General features: G+C 39.7%; 3 protein-coding genes across 3 annotated transcripts in view; all 3 read right to left on the minus strand.

Moving 5' to 3' along the window:
• Positions 1-3,303: 3,303 nt before the first annotated feature.
• Positions 3,304-20,309, minus strand: part of LOC148936253 (uncharacterized) — a 34,938-nt gene continuing 17,932 nt past the window's right edge. The window contains exon 2 of the mRNA XM_089078661.1: positions 3,304-3,681. The gene's annotated coding sequence lies outside the window, so the exon portion shown is untranslated. The remainder of the gene's footprint in view (positions 3,682-20,309) is intronic.
• Positions 12,286-20,271, minus strand: LOC148936254 (uncharacterized). Its single transcript, XM_089078657.1, has 2 exons — positions 20,008-20,271; positions 12,286-14,373 (listed from the first exon to the last, which is right to left on the minus strand). The coding sequence occupies exons 1-2, from the start codon at positions 20,025-20,027 to the stop codon at positions 12,615-12,617; spliced, it is 1,779 nt and encodes a 592-aa protein (XP_088934783.1). The 5' UTR covers positions 20,028-20,271; the 3' UTR covers positions 12,286-12,614.
• Positions 15,008-20,009, minus strand: LOC148936255 (uncharacterized). Its single transcript, XM_089078662.1, is given in 3 exon segments — positions 15,008-15,013; positions 15,178-15,420; positions 15,754-20,009. Coding segments are annotated over 3 exon segments (4,446 nt in total). The 5' UTR covers positions 19,951-20,009.

Here is a 20,309-nt window from a genome sequence, read left to right on the forward strand (position 1 = left end):
TATATAAAACAGTCTACATGTAAAACCGAATATATCCGAATATATCCGAAGAACACCGGTAGTAGCCGAAGTGCATGTAATCCCCCTTACCGCTAATCTCACCTATTCCGCGCAACAAGCTCCATTTATATATTTTTAGATCCATGGGTCTCTTTCACCAATCTTCGGTTAAGCTAACTGACGGTTAACTCGATCATCACGATTGCCAACAACTGAGAACTAAACTGTTTATTGTAGATAAGTGTTAAAATTTTTATTTAAGCGAATGATTGTTTAATAATTTTTATTTACATTAATTATCGGATATTACTTACAATTTCATCTATCTAAGATATCTACAATACGAAAAAAATATTAGGTTAAAGAACACACTACTTTCTGAGCATTGGAATTATAGTTGGCACTCTTGTGGGTTAACCGTCAGTTAACTTAACCGAAAATTGATAAAAGAGACCCTAATGCCCATTTCCTCCAACCTGGTTCAATTCAGAGTTCCTGTAATTCAATTTTGAACGCAGTTTAATCTTCGATCAACTTTGTTTTCCTTCAACTTTATCTTGGTTCCGATCAACTGAATAATATCTAATGTCTGCTAATTCCAACTAAATTTCTATCAAGTAATGTAATTAATGAGCATAACAAAAAGGATGAAAAATTTGACGATAAAAATATCGAGATGATTAAGCAAAAAAAAAATAATCTTCAACTCATGACAAAACTCGAAAGGGTATAAAAAAAAAGTTGATTAATTTGTTAGTGGATAATAAAAATAGAGTTAATAAATATAATGATGAATAATGAAAAAGAAAAACATGAAATTTCAATTACGAGAAATTTTAAAAATGCAGTTGCAAAAAGGAAAGTTGCAAATTGAAATATTACAGAAAGAATTAGAGTTAAAAACTTTTATTTTAGAAAAAGAACAGCGAAGATTAAAAATGTTACAAATATATCTGTTATAAATATAAAATACTTTAAAAAATAATTCTTAAAAAGTTCTTAAATTTTTATTTTTATTTTCGTAAATTAAAGCAAAATTTAATTTTATTTACAGTTATTTTTATTTATTTTCAAAAAATGTGTATTTTAATTTTCCTATTATCATAAGTATATTTTTAAATAACCAAAAATAAAAACCAAGATAACTTACATTTATTATAAACTATTATTACTTGCATTTATTATAAATTACTGTTGTACTTATAGTCTTATATAATTATCAAATAAAAATTTTAATTTTTACTCGTTTTGCGATAGAAATATGATCAAAAGGAAGTTTTATTTATTTGTCATAAATAAATAATAAATTAATTTGTCATAAATGTTATTTTATTTATTTACTGTACTAACTTTTAATTATTCAACAATGAATATAGTGTTTTATCACCTGGTTTTGATGAATTATGAACGACTATTTAAATAAATGAGCAATTTTATTAACAACAAACGTTTTCACGTTACATCTTAACATCGGAATAATTCCACGAACTATACCCCCCAGCTTGGCCAACTTAATAGAACGTCAGATCACTGAAAAGGGATAATGCTACTTAATTCACGTAACAGATACTAGACGCGCCCCGAACATATAGTTTGTTTAATAAAATAATATACTGAATATATTCTCAAATATTGATATATTCATATACGTTTTGCGTTGTCTTCTGCTTAAACGCCGTTCAAACTTGTTAACCGGCCAAAAATAGGCGTTCAGAATGAACATCGTTTAATTGACTTGAACTTGTACAAAAAACTTGGTGGAACACAAAATGTCATTGATCGGAGTTTAAATTCGATTCAAATTTTGAATCACGTTGGAGGAAACGGGCATAAGTCAAATAGATGCGAACCTAATCTGTGTGTGAATGTATTCAGAAGTCGTCATGGACCCTGACCTGTATGTTAATAATAATAATAATAATAATAATAATAATAATAATAATAATAATAATATTTATTATTAATTAATTCGATATGAAATTATTTAATTAATTGTTATTATATTAATTAACTTATTTTGATTTGATCTTTATTCATTTTGCCGAAAAGCTTCTTCTGATTATTCATTATGTGTATGTATTATGTGTATGTATCTTATGTGTATGTATCGCAAAAAATTAGATTCAACATAACAATAATAGCGTAAACAGCGTAAAATAACTAGGCAGAATCTGATGTTCAAGTGAAACAATGTGATTGGTCGGCGTAAGTTACGCTTCACTGTGACGGTGTGACTGTACCTTGACACGTAAAAAAATTTTCATTGAAATTTTTCGGTCGCCATTCGTTTTCACCGGATAAACGAAAAGATCATTATACGTTGTTCATGCGAACGCGACGTTAACTCTCGCACACGCGTAGTATTTAATTTGAATCGTCATGGCTATATTTTAATGACTAATTAGATTTCACGCGAAATTCATGAATCGCGTATTTTGTAATGTTCACGGTTTTATCGTTTATTGAATTTTAGAAAGTGAGTTTAACGGCATATTATTAGATTCGAATAATAATGTAGATATCTATTTGAAATGATTATGTCATCCGACCTTTTGATGCTTTTCAGATTCTCCCTTTTCCTTTTAGGTATCTCTCGGACGTCGATGGATTGCTGAATCTCCTGGTCAGAAATTCTACTGGATCAAGTAATGTAATTCGACGTCTTTCCAGGAATGATAGGGATGTATGACACCAATATCGCATTTTACTTTTAAAGTTAACAAAGTATATTATAAATGTCGTTTCTTCCAGAATACACAAAATTTTGCACTGTGCCGCAATAACAAATTATAATGTTCCACAATATGCGTCTGTATCTTGTTCACAAACAAATAAAACGATAAAGAAACTCGTCCCGCTATTGTGATTATCACAATTCGTTGTAACTGCCGTTCGTTCGCGAGTCACTTAACTAATTCGCACACATTATCGCGCCTTTTCACGAATTAATAAACTTCTGTGTCGCACGTGATCGCTTACTAGAACGATATTTTTTACGCGTCGCACTATTTTCTTCCGACTCGCTACTTTATTACTCGACGCTATCGAAACTCAACTCAAATTCGCAAAGCCTCTCGTTTCGTACACGCGGTGGATTTTATACCTTGCCCCACGCTACGAATTGTTCTCATTGGTCGTTTATCTCTTCTGGGACTCACTCGCTTCGCTCACTGGCCTGTTATTTAGTTACTATGAGTCTATTCTTAAAATCGCTTTTGCGAAACTTATAAATTGAACATAAATGATAAAATGATATCTCGAACAAACTATCTTAACAATGTGCATCTATCTTTTAATTTTTAATCTTTAATATATAATTATTTAACGAACACAATAATTGAATAAACTTTTTTATATAAACTTAACAGGCAATCTAATATCATTATGCTCTATCACTATAATATAATGAAAATACATGCACAATCTTATCTAACTAGTTTTGTATATTACATTTTTTCTTTTTTGCTGTAGTCACTCACTGACAATTTTCCTTTTTTTGTTGCAGATTATTGGCTGTCTGCGGAATTGAGGGTTGTTCGAGAAGCTCTTTCACGATGCTCCTTTGTCCTTCTTTTTGCGGTGCGTTCTCCTTTTCCAATAACACTACTGGTTGTTGCTCTCGGTGTGTTTCGGGGAGTTGTAGTGTGTCATGCGAGTCGGCCGGAACTGTCGGTCGGCATCCTTAGCATATTACGTGTATTACAAATATGTATATGTCAGTGTTTTTTCTTGAGTTTATGAAATGTATATTTTTGTAAAAAATATACATATATATTATAAAAATATATATATATATATATAAAATATAAGAAAAAATATATATATATATAAGAATAAAAATAAAAATATACATATATTTTTGCAAATTTCCAAACGTGTGTTTGTAGGTATTCGGCATTCGAATACATTTCTGTTTCGCTACAAGTCGTCCCACAAAGTTAACAGGTCTTAATATATTTCCATATCCATATGAAACTAATTAAAAAATGTATTGTCATTGCGAAATTATAATACTTTCACAAAATTATCACTTGCTCCTTGATGTAAGCGATTTTCATAGGAAAATATAGGATAAACTCAATATTTACGTATGGTTGCTTGTTAATTTTGTTTATTTTTTTTTATTAAAAACCAAATAGTTATTAATTTTTTTAATTTCAGCTGAACAATGAAAAACGTATTAATAAATTTGTCGACATAATGCACAAATATATACCAATATATCATTTGAATTTATACTTATAAATTATACGGAAGTTATGATTAAATACGTTGTAAATGGTTAGATGACAATTTCCCAAAAAATGGAGGGGATAATGTTGATACCAACGAAATCCTCTAAACAAAATAATTTTAATTTCTATGGATTAGTAGTACTGTTCAAGTAGTAATCTATTGGTTTGCACATCCTTTTTGACATATGCAGGCATGTACATACGTAATAAGTATTATAAGCAAATATCATAATAAATGAGAACATAAAGTGAATAAGGTAAAAAACAATGATAAATATTACATACATTAATGTTATTTAATAATATACTATTATTATATAACATTAATGTGTATAATATTGTAAGAATTAGACGACCATAAGCGGTCATGAAAAAGATTCGGAATATAAACATCTAACAGAGAGGAGTCGTCGTGGTCGTGCAGACTAAGTGTCGGATTGGTAGACGAAGGATCCCGAGTTCAAATCCAGTCGGCCTCTGTTAATTTTTTCCGAATCTAATAGATATCTTTCAATATTTATCATTGTTTTTCACCTTATTCATTTTATGTTCTCACTTATTATGTTTTCACTTATTTGTCTTTATTTAATTTTATTTTAATAAAATACTATAATGTATTTTATATTTACATTCTGATATATAATATTTATAATACTTACTAATCCATAGAAACTAAAATTATTTTGTTTAGAGGATTTTGTTAATACCAACTTATAGCACATTTTTATAAATAATGTAATCAATAAATTATAATATTTAGCATTCCGTTATAAAGCGCTACGAGAATAGACAAATATGATTGGTTACATATGTACGCAGGTTACTTTTTTACGTGCATGGGATAGAAGAGAATTTATTTACGCGTAGCGAAAAACGCAGATCGTTTCTGATTGGTTATGCAGTTACGCGGTACGCAGCAAATACGCCTCATGGGACTCCATTAGGATACCGTCACATGCGGCGTAACTTACGAAAGCGTAACTTGCATCGATCAATGATATCGTTTCCCTTGAACATCAGATTCCGCGTTTATGGCCGATATTCATAATTGATTCCTATTTTAAGACCATCTTAAGTAATGTCTTAAGATGCTAATACGGTTCTGTGATTAGTTGATAACCTCTTAAGACAATACTTGAGACAGTCTTAAATATAAGATTCGACTATGAATAGCGACCTTAATATGCTGTACTTTATGCTGTTTACGTTATTATTGTTACGCTGATCTAATTTTTTTGCAGAAGAAACACGTACACACAGTGAATTACCAGAATAATCAGAGCTTTTTAGCAAAATGAATAAAGATCAAATCAGGATAAGTTAATTAATTAATATAATAATAATTAACTAAATAGCTTCATATCAAATTAATTAATAATATATATATATAAATATATATATATATATATATATATATGTATATATATATATATGTATATATATGTATATATATATGTATATATATATATATATATATATATACATATATATGTGTGTATAATTTAATTTATAATATTTTTCAATGCATGACCCAACAATATCTAACAACTGATTTCTATGGACATTCTACAATAATTGTAGAACATTTTGTAATCTTCAAATTCCATTTCTTTGATCAGATTGTCACTGTCACCCTATAATAATTTTCGTCTTTTTTCGTTTTTCGCAAAATAATTACGAGTTTTCACGACTCACGGCCCTGCCGTGACGCACACTCTCCCTTCTTATTTGAGGGCTCGAGCCATGCTTGATGCAATCTCTCCTGCCCCGCTCCAGGAGGATTATTTGTATATTTGCCAATGGCGTTGGAGGGTGTCGCCGCTGCAGTCCGACTTGCATCCATCGAGAGAATAGGACCATCATCTCTCTGGAGTATCGGTTGTGGGGATTCGAGAGAATATATGTATATATGTATATTGTATAGAGAGAATATACATATATATGTGTATCATTGTATTGTTGACGTGTTATTCTAAACACGTTATTTGCGATAAATATCATCACATGCCTCGGTAGTTAAAGGGATAAGATGCCTGCTCGGTAAGCAGGAGATCCAGGTTCGATTCCTGGCTGAGGTGGTATTTTTTCGCAAAATAATTACGAGTTTTCACGACTAGTTCGTGGTCGGCCCCGCCATGACGCACACCCTCCCTTCTTATTTGGGAATATCGGACGTACTTACATTCTATGATGAGCTTTTTCCTGTTGATATATCAGTTTCCATATTCCAAATAGTTTTAGTATATTACATCGTCTAATTTTCTGATGTTGAGATTGTTTTATTTTCCATTTTTCCGTCCATTCTATTCTTCCATTCTTCCATTTTGCCATCGCTTCCATATTATTAATAACAATAAGTCAGAGTCCATGACTTCTGAATACATTTGCACAGGTTCCCCATGAAGCGTACTTTTCCAGATACGCAGATTACAAAAACCAATCACAAATTAGTTTAACATTTCTATTAGAGAGTACAACAGAAGTCCTAATCAGCAATTGGTTGTATTAATTACGCATTTCTCGAAATTCCGCGAAATACGCTTTATGTGAAAAAAGGCTTTCAGAATGGCGTAATATGTTTTAATAAAATACTAAAATACGCAGATTACACGTACGCAAGTTACGCCGCATGGCACCCTTACTATATTAAATCGTTTGTATTTCGTTTGAAGAGTTTTAAAGTGCAACTGAAAAGATTTGTGAGTCATTCAGTAATTAATTATTTATTTTTTCACTATAAATTTGACTAGATTAATTAGCCGGAGATAAATGAAACAATGATTTTGTATGGAATCGTTTGTATTTTGTATAAAGAGTTATGAAGTCATTAAAAACGTTTGTGAATCAAATAATTGTAATTAAATATTTAAGAGTCATGTAATTGATCGAAATATAAATTTTAGTCCAGTTTTGCCAGACGCCATCGGTAGTCCTTCTAGTATTCCGAAATCCCTAGTTCGTTTCAATCATAACAATAATAAATGAATCTTTCCGAGTTTTTCGGGCAGGATAAACGTATTTCTTGTAACATTTTTTGATACGTTTTTCAACTTTACATACTTATTTTCCAATTTATTGAACCAACCATTCCATATGAGTCTCGAATACATAATAATCCTAAACTTATAATCTAAGCAGCACCATCTTTCAATGCAACATGTATTGATTTTGTTATACATATTCATAACTGTAAACAAATTAATATCTATATAAAATGTTAGTTAACTAGGAGACTATTATTTAAAAAGAATATCAATATCACAATTAATATTGCAACTTACGTATTTATGATTGTAAGTACAATATTCCATCATTCTAAGCAAAAGTGTAGGATTATTATATACTTGTGTGGAATGGTTGGTTCAAAAAAAAATTGGAAATCACAAATTGGAAAATAATTATATAAAGTTTAAAAGCGTAATCGCCGTTTCAGAAAATATTACAAGAAATACGTTTATCTTGCTCGAAAAACTCGAGAAAACTCATTCATTATTGTTATGATTGAAAAGAACCAGGAGTTTTGAAATACTAAAGGGACTACCGATAGCGAAATTGGACTAAACTCTATATTTCGATTAATTACATGACTTTTAAATATAGATAGAATAATTGTTCCCCTCAGGGTTACAAAAGAAAAACATACATTATCCGCTACCTTACTAACTCAACCTAACTTACATCTAACTGCTACTTAGACTGCGTTCTAATATTCATTGCCAGTACTGAAAATATATAGTTTAGGTTACATATATTATAGCTTTCAGTAGAACTTCCGTTTCCGGAGCGAGTGTGCAGAGAGTCGTGTGTCAGCGTGGCAGTAGATTGAGGCAAAATGTGAGAGAGAAGCGAGTTTGGGTGAAGGAAGGTGTGCGAGGGCACAGAGAGAAGGAACGAGAAGTGTGGAAAGTGAGAGGAAAGGAGAGGAAAGAAGAGTGAGAGAGTGGAATGCTAGAAGTCGGAGGCAGAGGAGAGAGGTTAGGTGGTTTATTAAGTGAGCAAAGAGGAAGGGAGAAGGTATTTGGCGCGTAGAGGAGGGCTTGATTTTAATCAATCAAAGTGGGAAGATAGAGGGTCAATCGCTAGAGTGCGCGGCGCGTGGGCCTTAAGACGCGCATGCAAGAGGCACGGGCTACAAGGATAGTGTAGAGTAGAGCCGGAGGGCCTGAAAGAGGAAACATAGGATCGGAGTTGAGAAAGGAGGACAGTCTCAAAGAGGAATGGAGAGAGAGGAAATCAAAGAGGTAAGAGAGGAGGTAGTGAGGGAGAGGGGGCAAAAGGGAAAGGATGCGACGAGAAAAGAGAGAGAGAAAGGGAAAGAATGAATAGCGGGGGAATCATCGAGATGATGAAGAGGAAGGGGAGTTGGAGCAGAAAACAACAGAAGGATTAGGAAAGGAAAAAAGAGAAAAGAAAAAGCAAGGCTTCCAGAGAAGCAAAATAACTCCAAGGTCGCCGATGAGAGTCCAGAAGGAGAGGAAGGGGGCGCTATTCTGAAGGCATTAGAAGGCCTCCTGGAGGACTTCAAGGGGAAGTGGGAAAGGATGGAGGATAGTTTGGGGGGCATCAGGAGGGAGATAAGATGAAGAGAGGATGAATGGAGGATTGAAAGGGAAAGGATGAAAAAGAGAATGGAAGAGCTGGAGTTAAAGCTGGAAAAAGCTTAAAGGGAGGGGATGGAGAGAAGAAAATGAAAGAGTTGGAGGAAAGGATAAGATTATTATAATAGAAAAGGGAAATATGGGAGTAAAAAGATATATGGGAGGCGATGAGATGGAGGAGAGAGTAAAAATCTTGGAGAGGGAGAGGGAAAGAAGAAAAAAATATGAAAGAAGGAATAACATAGTGGTTAGGGGCCTTAGGGAGGAGGGAGGAGATGTAAGGAAGAAGTGCTTAAAAAAATAGGGGCAAATATGGTGGAGGAAATAAAAGTAGTGAAAACAGAGAAGGAGGAGAGGGGAGGGATGGTGGTGGTAAGGTTGAAAGAGGGAGATAAGAGGGAAGTAAGTGAAGAAAAAGAAGGGCTTAAAGAGAAAGAGAGAAAGGGTATGGATTGAAAATGATTTGATGTGAGTGGAGAGAAGATCCAGGTGGAAATTCAGGGAAGTAGTAATGGAGGAGGAGAGACAGGATGGCGATGGTATGGATAGGAAACAACAAAGTGATGATATTAGGTGTACAAAAAAGTTCTGAGCTTTAGATTTCATACAACCGAAATAACAATTTAAATTTTATATATCTTCCCGCCCTTTTGCGGTTTTAAAGCGTTGACATTTGGCCTTCTAAAATGCTATACGGTTTGGCGTTTGATGCATATAACCTCAAAAATCAGTAGTGTTCACGATGGCAATAACAAAAGAGTATATTCGATTTTCCATCCCTTCACTTCGCGTTTCATCTGAAGAAAAATGCTGCTGAAGCCACTGCAATGATTTGTGCTGCATATGGAGAGAACGCTGTAAGTCATACTACATGTAAAAGATGGTATCAAAAATTTCGCCAAGGAGATTTCAGTCTTGAAGATGAGGGCGCGTGCTGGACGCCCTCAAAAGATTGAAACGGACGAATTGTAAGCACTGCTGGATATAAACTTTATGCAAACTGAAAAGGAGCTTGCAGAATAGCTTGACGTTACGCAGCAAACCATTTCCGTACGTTTACATACGATGGGAAAGGTTCAGAAGGAAGGCAGATGGATTCCGCATGAATTGTCCGAAGACAACAAAAATCGTCGGCGTGATACTGCACTCACTTTGCTTTTAAAGTTCCGGAAAAAAGATTTTCTGCACAAAATCATTACAGACGATGAAAAGTGGATTCTTTATGATAACCCTGTGACGGTCACTGCCTCGCGACCGCATCGACACATTGTCGCGCGCAGTCCCGCGCAGCGGATGGTGGTTCGCGCGCCCGCCACTAGATGGTGAATCGACAAATCACTTTTTTGTGTCTGAAATGCCGCAGCGGAGCTATATAAGAGCGGCACTTGGCATCGCTCTTCGCCTCAGTCGCCTCCAACCAGTTTCTGGTTACGAGCTGCACTGCGACGCCCTCCGAGCTCTGAAGGCCAGCCCTGGCCTCATTGCTCCAGTACACGGCAGTTTTCCCTGCTGGAAATTACCGATCAGCCTTCGGTCGTACTCCCCGCGGCAGTTAACGCCGCGGCAATCCTTCCGGCCTTGCCTCTGACGGTCGTGAACGCCGCCATATCCTTCCGGCCTTACGTCTGACGGCTGTGAACGCCGCCATATCCATCTGGCCTCTCTCCTACGGACGTGCTCCTGTCAGCCGTGAACGCCGCAGATCCACCACATCCAGGAAGGGCTCTCGCGGCCAGCGACGCCGCCTAATCCGCCCGTGCCCGGGCGATCTGCTCCAGGCCGCGGTCTCAGCATGCCGATCTCAACCGACCGGGGAGCCGCTGCGCAGCATGAGGACCTCCGCCTCCTCTGTATGCATCCTCTGTAGGGGCCGCCCACGACGACTCGTCATCTCCGGGACGATCGACACTGCCGACTTCGTGGCCATCTACGCCGCCGCCTGAGCGCGCACCTCCTTCGCCGCACACCGACGAGGAGGAACGAGCTTCCGGACGACGAACCAGGCGCCCTTCCGGCCACTTGAAGCAACGGCCGCCGTGCCGTTACACTCGCCGCTTCTACACCGAAACCGCCACGCAGACCGCGGGACTGCCGCCGGCCCAGGTCGGCCACCAACACTCACCTCCCGGCCGCGCCGAGGAGGAGCCGGGACTCGTGAAAGGCACAGGGAGCGGCTACAAGAGCTTGCGCGCGCACGCGCGGAGACGCGACAGATTCGCCCACGCGTTATTCGCGCGGGACCCAAACTCAGTCCCGATAGCTTTTGTAACATTTATCTTTTGTTTGCGAGAATATAATGACTTTATATTAACTCGGAGTTCCTTGATTGTTAGCGTGCAACCTTCACATATCCTTCAGCTTGCGCTCGCGTTATTAAACGCTTAGCGACACTTGGCTGCTAAATTTTCCGCTTTGCCTGGTGCCGACACTCGTACCGTTGGTCTGCCACACAGCTAGTCGAGGACAGGCACTTCCCTCGGACTGAGAACCAGCTCTTACCAGCCATTTGCGGGCGACGCAGTGCCGCAGGCCACACATACTCGCTCGAGAGTGTGCAACACACGATCATCATCCACACCACCAAGCACAACAGCCTCATCAACAATACCAAACAACGTCCAATACATCAACACCATACTCACAACCCTAAACGTAGAAAATAGGTTGACCCTGGTCAACCTTCGACATCGACGCCAAAGTCCAACATCCACGCCAAAAAGGTTTTGCTCTGTATCTGTGGGATTGGAAAGGTGTGTTGTATTACGAGTTGTTACAACCGGGTGAAACAATCATGGCAGACCGCTACCAACAACAATTGATCAATTTGAGCGATGCATTAGAAGAAAAGAGGTCATTTACTGGCCAAGGACGTCGTAAAGTGATCTTGCTTCATGCTCGACCACATGTTGCGAAAGCGATTCAGGACCATATCTTTGCGTTAGGCTGGGAACTTCTCCCGCACGCGGCGTATAGCCCAGACATGGCGCCTTCCGATTACTACCTATTCCGGTCGCTGCAGCATCATTTGGCTGATACACATTTCGTGAGATTTGAAGAGATACGAAAATGCATTGATGACTTTATTGCTTCGGTGAGCTTCTATCGTCAAGGAATTCGCAAGCTACCCGAAAGATGGCAAAAGGTCGTTGATGCAAACGGGGAATATTTCGCTTGTTGTGCGGGTCGTTTCGAAGGATCGGTCCAGGAGTCGGCGGGGAGGAAGCACTTCACCACTTCTTGTTTATATCAATAAACTTTATTAAAACTCAATACAGGTTGTCTTTTCTAATTCGAACCGCGACAGACGTGACGGCACGCGGAGCTCGACGAGTCCTCTCCTCATATCGGTCTCCCGTTTTTATCCTGTTCCGGGCGGCCGGTCCTTGCCGTATCATCAACATGCTCGTCAGCGTTCGCGGTATATTTCTGGTCGCGCGGCGGTTTTCCGTAAGGGCCGCGCAACCCGGTTAACAGTTGCTTCATGTCGAACGATTACACCATATTTGCGCGATTAGCACAATTCGCTGTCGCTTGGTAAAATAATAATTCATCGGATAAAATATCGCTTGCCGCAATCCGCTTTGTCAGCGGTGGGCGCGATTGCATTCTCGGCGCTCGCGACATCCCTCCCCCTGTGATGGAAGGGAACCATGGGGGTTCGGCTTTCATGTGTCCCTTACTTGGCGCTCGCGGCATCCCTCCCCCCCTTCGATGGAAGGTGATCTTACTTGTTAGTTTACATATGTTGTCGCGTGACTGTAATATAATCGTGTGCTTATGACTAATATAACATAGCATCGTCGCGGCGCCTCTGTGCGGTCTCGCTTTTCTTCTGCTTTTTATTTTTGTTTTTGTTTATGCGCCATGTTATTAATCCTATTATAATTATTATTACTACGCAGGTGCCTGTTCCCATAGAGTATACAGTGTATTTATTTTTGAGTAAATTATAATCGCTATCTTCTAGAGTTTCTCTTATTTCTTCTAGACTTATGCTTAACTTGGTTAAATCTACGGGGTTCTTAATTATTTGTCGTAACGTGTCGGTTTTCGCTAGCTTGTTCTTATCGGTGTCCTTATTTTTTATTTCTAATGTTATATTGTATTCGGGGAGGTAGTTTTGAATATATTTTATTCCCTCAATTTTTCGTGTTTTTAATATTACATTTGGTGTGATTAGCTTGCAATTATCTTTTAGTTTTATTTTTCCGGTTCCTTCTAATATAATTTTCTCTTCTATTTGCTTTTCGCACTTAATGCTAATTTCTTGCTTGTGTGCCGTGGAGTAGAGCCACGCTTGCTCCTCCGTCAATGCTATCCACAACGGTGTGTTAGATATCATATGATTCTTTTCGCAGTAATTGAGCTGTCTCGGTGTATGTGTATATATTTGCACCTCGCATGGTGCTGTTGTTTCCGCATAATATGTCGCGAAGTTCTGTTCGCATGTGTATGTGTTTGTTTCTCGTATGCAGCGTTCTAACTCTGCTTCCTCTAGTAATTTGTAGTGGTGATTCTCTTTATCTATAGCTAACAAAGGGTGGTTTATTTTTATGTAGGCGAATACATTCGCATGATCGTGTACTGGTAGTGGTATTGCTTTAACTAATTTAAATGTAGGGTATGCTACTACCGGAAATCGCAAGATTGTGTATATGTATGGACCATCTGAATATGCGCTAAAAGTGATGTATGTGTGTATGGTCTGCCAGTGTTCAATCTGAATTTTAAAAGGAAAGTGTAATCCCATTTGTAATTGTGTAGCCGCTTCTTTAAGGGCTGTTATTATATGTTTGATAGGTAGTAGTCGTGTCGGTATCATTCCGTTTTTCCCGTATGTCAGGTAGTCTATTACATTTTCCGTGTCCTTCGTTAAATCGTTCATTATCGTTGTCAGGATTAATAAGTATTCGTCTACGTCTGCCTGTAGTGTTGACTCGGTCAATCGTTGTTCTAGTCGTTTCGTCGCACTCATTATCAGATTTTCATTATAATTTAGAGTATTTTCTAATTCGTCCAAGTGCGCTATTGTGGCGTTGATTACTTTTATTTGGTTTGCTACTGCGTGCTGCAGTACCTTGCCGTTTGTTCGTAACGTTTGCAGTTGTTCGTCTATTAGTTTCTGATCGTCGGCGTCCATCGTTCCGAATAATATTTTGCTGACCGACCCGATCGCATCTAGCAGTCCTCGTCGTTTGTCAGTCGTTTTGTATAGCGTTTCTACTTGTGTCAACAGCGTGATCAGTTTGGTGTTTTTTCTTTCTATTATTCTCATAATGTTTCGGCAACCTAACTGTGCGTTGCCTATTACTTTTCGGCACTGTATTTCGGTTTCCTCCATGTAGTCCTGCAATTGCTGATGTCTGATTTCTAATTCTTTTGCGCTCAGTTTTATCACTAATTTCCATGCCGATTCAGCCTGTCTCAGCTGACCGATTTCTTCGTAGTAGATTCCTGGCTGGTGCGAGAACAATTCCCAGTCAAGATTATGCTGAGAGTCAGGTGTCGCTTGTCCTGCTCTTCTCCACATAAGGAGCATCCTGCAAGTTTAGGTTCAGGTTACTTTTCCGTGAATCCTCGTCGTGCATTTTTTATGCGCTACGTTTAATATTATAAATTGTTCAGTCTGCCGTCGACCGTGGTTTATCGCGTGTCGTAGACGATTTTTTGTTTGTTAAGTGTGTTTCATCAAGTTTCCGTCATGCAGTGCACTAGGTGCGGGCGGGACCATGTCCCAATAATGTGTAGTGAGTGTGTGCGGCGGTCGTACCGCCTGGCGGCCCTACGGGTTGCTGTACGGATGTCGTCCAGGTGGCCGACTACGGTCGTCTGGACGGGGGAGCGTCGTCCCTGTCCTCGAACGTGCGTGGAGAGGTCTCCTGTGCCCCCTCAACCCGCCTGCGAGGAGCTCTACCCCCGCGACCCGTTGCGGGTGCGGGTTTGTGTTGCCACCGGGCAACGGTTCGTCGCTGTCCTTCGTGACTGGTGAGTCCTATATATATTTTTTTTTTTTTTTTTTTTTTTTTTTTCTATGCTATCTTTGTGATTACTATCTTTATTTTACTGCTTTTGCTTTTTGCTTGTTGCGGGTAATTATTCGTATGCGTTGTTTGCTAATCTTCGATGAATAATTTGAGTCGGTTCGCGTGCACCGTCGTAATTTTTCGTTTTTGTTTAATTCTGTAATTGACGTCAGAGGTTTTCTCAATTATCTGATATGGACCTATCCATGGTGCTTCCAATTTCTTCGAACGTCCTCTGCGCACTGCTTCGTCATGCAGGAGGACCTTATCTCCTACTTTGAAAATTTTAGTATTCGTATTTTTGTCTGTATAGTTTTTTGCCTTTTGTTTTGCTTCGCGGATATGTTCCTTTGCTACTCTTTGTGTGGCTCTGAGTCGTTCTCTTAATTCTTGCGCGTAGTTATCGTATGTGTAATATGGTTTCGGCGGCGCTGCCAGGGCTGTAGGTAATGTTGCTTGGTGCCCGTACATCAATTCGAAAGGTGTACAGCCCGTTGCTGTATGCGGTGTTGTGTTGTACGTGAACATTGCGTATGGGATCCATTCATCCCAGTTGGTTTGATCCTCATTTATATAATGCCTTAAGTATTCAATCAGAGTCCTGTGCGATCTCTCCAGGGCTCCGTTGCTTTCAGGATGGTACGCGGTTGTTTGAATTTTCGTTATTTTTAGGAGGGTGCATACATCCTTGAACATTTCACTGACGAAATTCGTTCCTTGATCTGTCAGTACTGTCTCCGGTATTCCGAATTCGCATATTATTTTTGTGGTGAACTCTTTGGCAATCGTGTTTGCTTCCTGATCTGATATCGGTATTGCCTTACTAAATTTTGTTAAGTCGTCTTGAAATGTTAGTAGGTATTTATTTCCTTTCATGGTGACCGTGAGTGGTCCTACGATGTCCAGGGCGCATTTTTGAAACGGTCTTTCTGCCGTGTCGGTCAGTACTAGAGGCATTTTGGTTTTCTTGCTTAGCTTGTTTTTCTGGCAGTATTCACATTTGGCGATGTATTCTTCCACATCTCGTATTAGTCCGTGCCAATTGTGCATTAGTCGTATTCGATTTACGGTACGTGTTACGCCTTGATGGCCGCCGAGGGGGGCATTATGATATTCGTACATTATTTGCTCCTTGTCTTCTTTATTATATTCGCGTTCTTCCTTGTCGCGCTTGATGCTGTTTATCTGTGTGTCAGGCGCGATCGGGTTTCTGCTGAGCGCGTCAGCATTTGTATTGCCTTTACCTGCCTTGTGTATCACCTCATAGTCGTACTCTTCTAATTTGAGCCTCCATCTGATTAATCGTGAACCAGGATCTGTTATACTAAATAGCCAGATCAATGGCTTGTGATCTGTAATTATTTGAAATTTTGTTCCATAGAGGTATGGTCGAAAATGTTTGACGGCCCATACTATGGCTAACAATTCTTTCTCCGTTGTATTATAGTTTTGTTCCGCTTTATTCAGAATTCTGCTTGCGTATGCAATTGGTCGATCTTGGCCTACTGGCCCTTGCGACAATACTGCTCCGATGGCATATCCGGATGCGTCTGTCGTTACTATAAATTGTTTAGTGAAGTCCGGATAAGCTAGAACTGGTGTGGTCGTTAATTTTTCTTTTAATGTTTCGAATGCGTTCTGTTGTTCCGCTGTCCAAACGAACTTCTCATTCTTTTTTGTTAGTTTTGTCAGGGGTTTTGCTATCTTCGAAAAATTCTCAATGAATCTTCTATAATATCCGGCTAATCCTATGAAGGATTGCACATCTTTTACCCGTTTTGGTATTGGAAAGTTTGCTACGGCCGTTATTTTCGCAGGATCTGGTATTATACCGTTTTCGGAGATAATGTGTCCTAAGTATGTCACTTCCTTTCTTAAGAATTCACATTTATTCGGTTGTAGTTTCAGATTGTAGTTTCTCAGTTTTTTGAACACTTCAATTAATCTTTTGTTATGCTCTTTCAAATTTGGTCCATATATTACGATATCATCTAGATAGACTAGGCATTTGAGGCCTTGTAATCCGGTTAATACGGAATTCATAAGTCTCTGGAATGTTGCAGGCGCATTTTTTAGTCCAAAAGGCATTCTATTAAATTCGTAGTGCCCGTAAGGTGTGGAGAATGCTGTTTTTTGTTTGTGTTCCTCATGCATGGGGATTTGATGGTATCCCGATGCTAAATCCAATGTTGTAAAATATTTCGCGTTTCCTAGTTGATCTAGTATGTCAGTGATATTCGGGAGCGAGAAAGAATCGCCGATTGTTAAGTCATTTAATTTCCGAAAGTCCACAACTATTCGTAATTTTCGCTCTCCAGATGCGTCTATTTTCTTTGGTACTACTAGTAAGGGTGCGTTCCACTGACTCGTGCTGGGACGGATTACCTCGTCGTCCAGCATTTTCGCTATCTGTTTATTTACTTCTGCCTTGTGCTTCTCTGGTAATCTATATGGTTGGACATTCACCGGCGCGCTATCTGCTCGCGTATTTATTTCATGTGCTACTGCATTAGTGTACGATAGGCGATCGTTTTCTAGGTGGAAGATATCACAGAAATCTTCGCAAATCTGGTGCAAGGTTTTCTTTTCTTCTTTATTTAAATGCTCGGTTCGCATTTGTCTGTGCAGTTTTTCTTTACGAGCTTGAATGGGCTCGTCGCTTGTTTCGTTACTTGACACCTCCATGGTATACATGTGTGCGGCGTCTTTTGTCCTTATCTCGTCCACCGTGACTAGCGGCGTTGTTATCTCCACGGATTCTCCTGTGGTGTTTATCACACTTATTGGACATACGTTTTCTTCCGGTATGACCAAACAATTTCCTATGAAGATTCCGGGTTTGGTTTCGACTGCATTTACTATTCCAATGCTATTCCGATCGGTTACTGCCTGAATTATGGTTTCACTGCGAGGCGTTAGCATGGTTTTCTTGTACGGATAGAGTTTGAACGTTGTGTTGCCAATACGGACTTGTTTTTTCCCATGATCGCATTTCGCTTGTTGTTTATTCAAAAAGTCTAGTCCCAGTATCCCTTCGTAATTTATTGGGAAGTCATCTCTTACTACGTACATAGTGTGTCGTATCTCTCGGTCTCCTAGCGTTATCGTTGCTCTTATCTTTCCGAGTGTGTGTATCTTGTGGCCCGTAACTCCGGTTAGGGCTAAACGTTCTTCGCGCATTAGTGTGTTTCCCTTTAGATTTCCCACTTTTATTAATGTCAAGGTAGCGCCTGTATCGAGGAGGAAACTTGTTTTTCCCTTTCTTATCTCTCGCATCGGCAGGGTAATCAAGTCTAACGTGGCGTTTGTGTGAGGCGTATTCACCTGTGTCACTTGATGCTCGCGTACGGTTCGCGTTATCTTTGTTCTCGGTTTCTCTTCTTCTTCGTCGTCGCCACTGCTTGTGAACGATAGGTCATCACTCTCCCTTTGCTGCTTTTTCTTTTTCATTATTACAGCGGTATTTATTTGTCGCTCTTTTTCATTATCTTGTCTCGTGCGTCTCGGTTGCCCCTTTCTCGGGCGGCCGTTCAGTGACCAGCATTCGTCGCGCTTATGACCTGCCTTTTTGCAGTACGAGCAGTATTTCTCAATATTATTTACGTTCGTCGGTCGTTCGGCTCGCGGTAGCGGATATTTATTTATGTATCGGCTTGAACGACAGTCGCGCGCCAAATGTCCTAGCCTACCGCATTTGTGGCACTCCAGTTTTTGATTTCGATTTCTATACTGTTCTTGGTTGCTTCTAGCTTTCTCGTTATTATACATTTTTATAGGTTGGCTACCTTTTAATTTTTCTTCGGCTGTCGCGCCTAGCATCGCGGCTGTTAAATTCGTATAGTTCCTGGATCGTACTATTGTTTGTATCTCGTCGCGTAATCCTAGTTGGAAATTTTCTAGGGCTAATTCTTGTATCGTATCTAGGATTGCCTTTCGTTGTTCCGCGGTGTGCTCGCGTCCTTCTACCATAGATTGATAGAGTTCCATGGCTAGTTTGTCAACGCGGAGTCCGTATTCTCGCGCGCTTTCCCCGGGTTTTTGACGGGTTATATTAAACTCTCGCTGAATGTGCGTAGTGCTACGCTTTGCCAAATAGCACATTTCGATCTCGCGCTTCAATTGCATGAACGTGCGTATATCCCTTGTTTGGAAATCGTGCATGGCTTTCCCTGTTAGTTTCGTGCACAGGATCGCTTTTAGTAATGATTTTTCGTCGGCAGGATTTATTTCGCTCATCGCGTACGTGCTTGCATTTAAAAATTTTTGAACTTGGTTCCGCGATGATCCGTCCATTTCCGGAATCATATCGCGGGCTTCTTTCAATTTCATAAACGTATGTGCGGGATCTCGCGAATTTCGGACATCGTCTCGTGTACGCCCGTATGTCATTTCTATCGGTTCGTCATTTTCTGCACTCCGATCGTAATTAACGACTTCTAGTTGGCTCATGCGGCCCTGTAGTGCTCGCATGCCTTCTATCAATTCGACCAACATTGCATCTCGCGCGTCGTGCGAAGATTCCGCCGGGTCAGGTTTTCAGTGCGCTTGGCTTAAAGTGGCTCTCATCCTTTTTACTTCGTCGTCCAATTCTTTGTTTACTACTTGTTGTTCTTCCGCGATCGATTTTAACGGTGTGCCCGAGGGTTGATTTGCCATTTCCGCTGGATTTATGTTTCGTGAAGCGGTGTAAAATTCGGTTGGATCGAACACGCTACTATCGTAAGATGTCAATGAGAATTCTCCGCGGCTAGGATTACTTGCGTTTGTGCCGTCGCTATGGTCAGATCTTGCGTCTGTTGGTTGTAATAGAGCGTCGTCGCGTCTCTCACTACTCGGTAGTAGGCTATTATCTATGTCACTAAGCGAAAACACGCGTTCAATTACAATGTTCGGATGTAATTCCGGTTGACTCGTCAGACTATCGTCCGAATAATAATTACTTAAATCGCGGCGTACGTTATCGCGCGGATCGCGTGAATTTTCCGTCTGCTCAAGGCTCGGAGGGCTCGGGCTGAGCGCTCGGCTGGCTGACGCACTATGTAGCCACGACGTGTTTCTTTGGGCAGGAGTTTGGTTAACTCCCTCGTTCGACATCTACCTACACGCTTTTTTCGCTATCTAATGCGCTTGGCTTAATTTTCTATAACTTACATTACGCTCGCAATTCGCATGTTTGTGACGCGGCGCTGGCTGTTGCGGTAGGTCGTGGCTTCTCCGGTGTCACTGATATGCTCTGCGTTGTGGCTCTACCGGCTCTTTCTCGCTGCAGGGATGTCGACTTCTTTTCCGGCCTTTTCCTTGATTTCCGATCGTTTGTTCCTTCCAGATGACTGGGTACAGCTGCGAAACGATCCCACCGCTGCCACCAGATATGTTGTGCGGGTCGTTTCGAAGGATCGGTCCAGGAGTCGGCGGGGAGGAAGCACTTCACCACTTCTTGTTTATATCAATAA

The sequence above is a fragment of the Pogonomyrmex barbatus genome, unplaced genomic scaffold (assembly GCF_055798465.1).
Source record: "Pogonomyrmex barbatus isolate J1 unplaced genomic scaffold, ASM5579846v1 scaffold26, whole genome shotgun sequence".
NCBI lineage: Eukaryota > Metazoa > Arthropoda > Insecta > Hymenoptera > Formicidae > Pogonomyrmex > Pogonomyrmex barbatus.

Excerpts from the sequence above, each read along its gene's own strand:
- LOC148936254 (XM_089078657.1), bottom strand. The coding sequence starts at position 20,027 with ATGCGAATTGCGAGCGTAAT. Across the intron at positions 14,374-20,007 it reads ATGCGAATTGCGAGCGTAAT|GATGCTCCTTATGTGGAGAA; the intron begins GTAAGTTATAGA and ends CTAAACTTGCAG.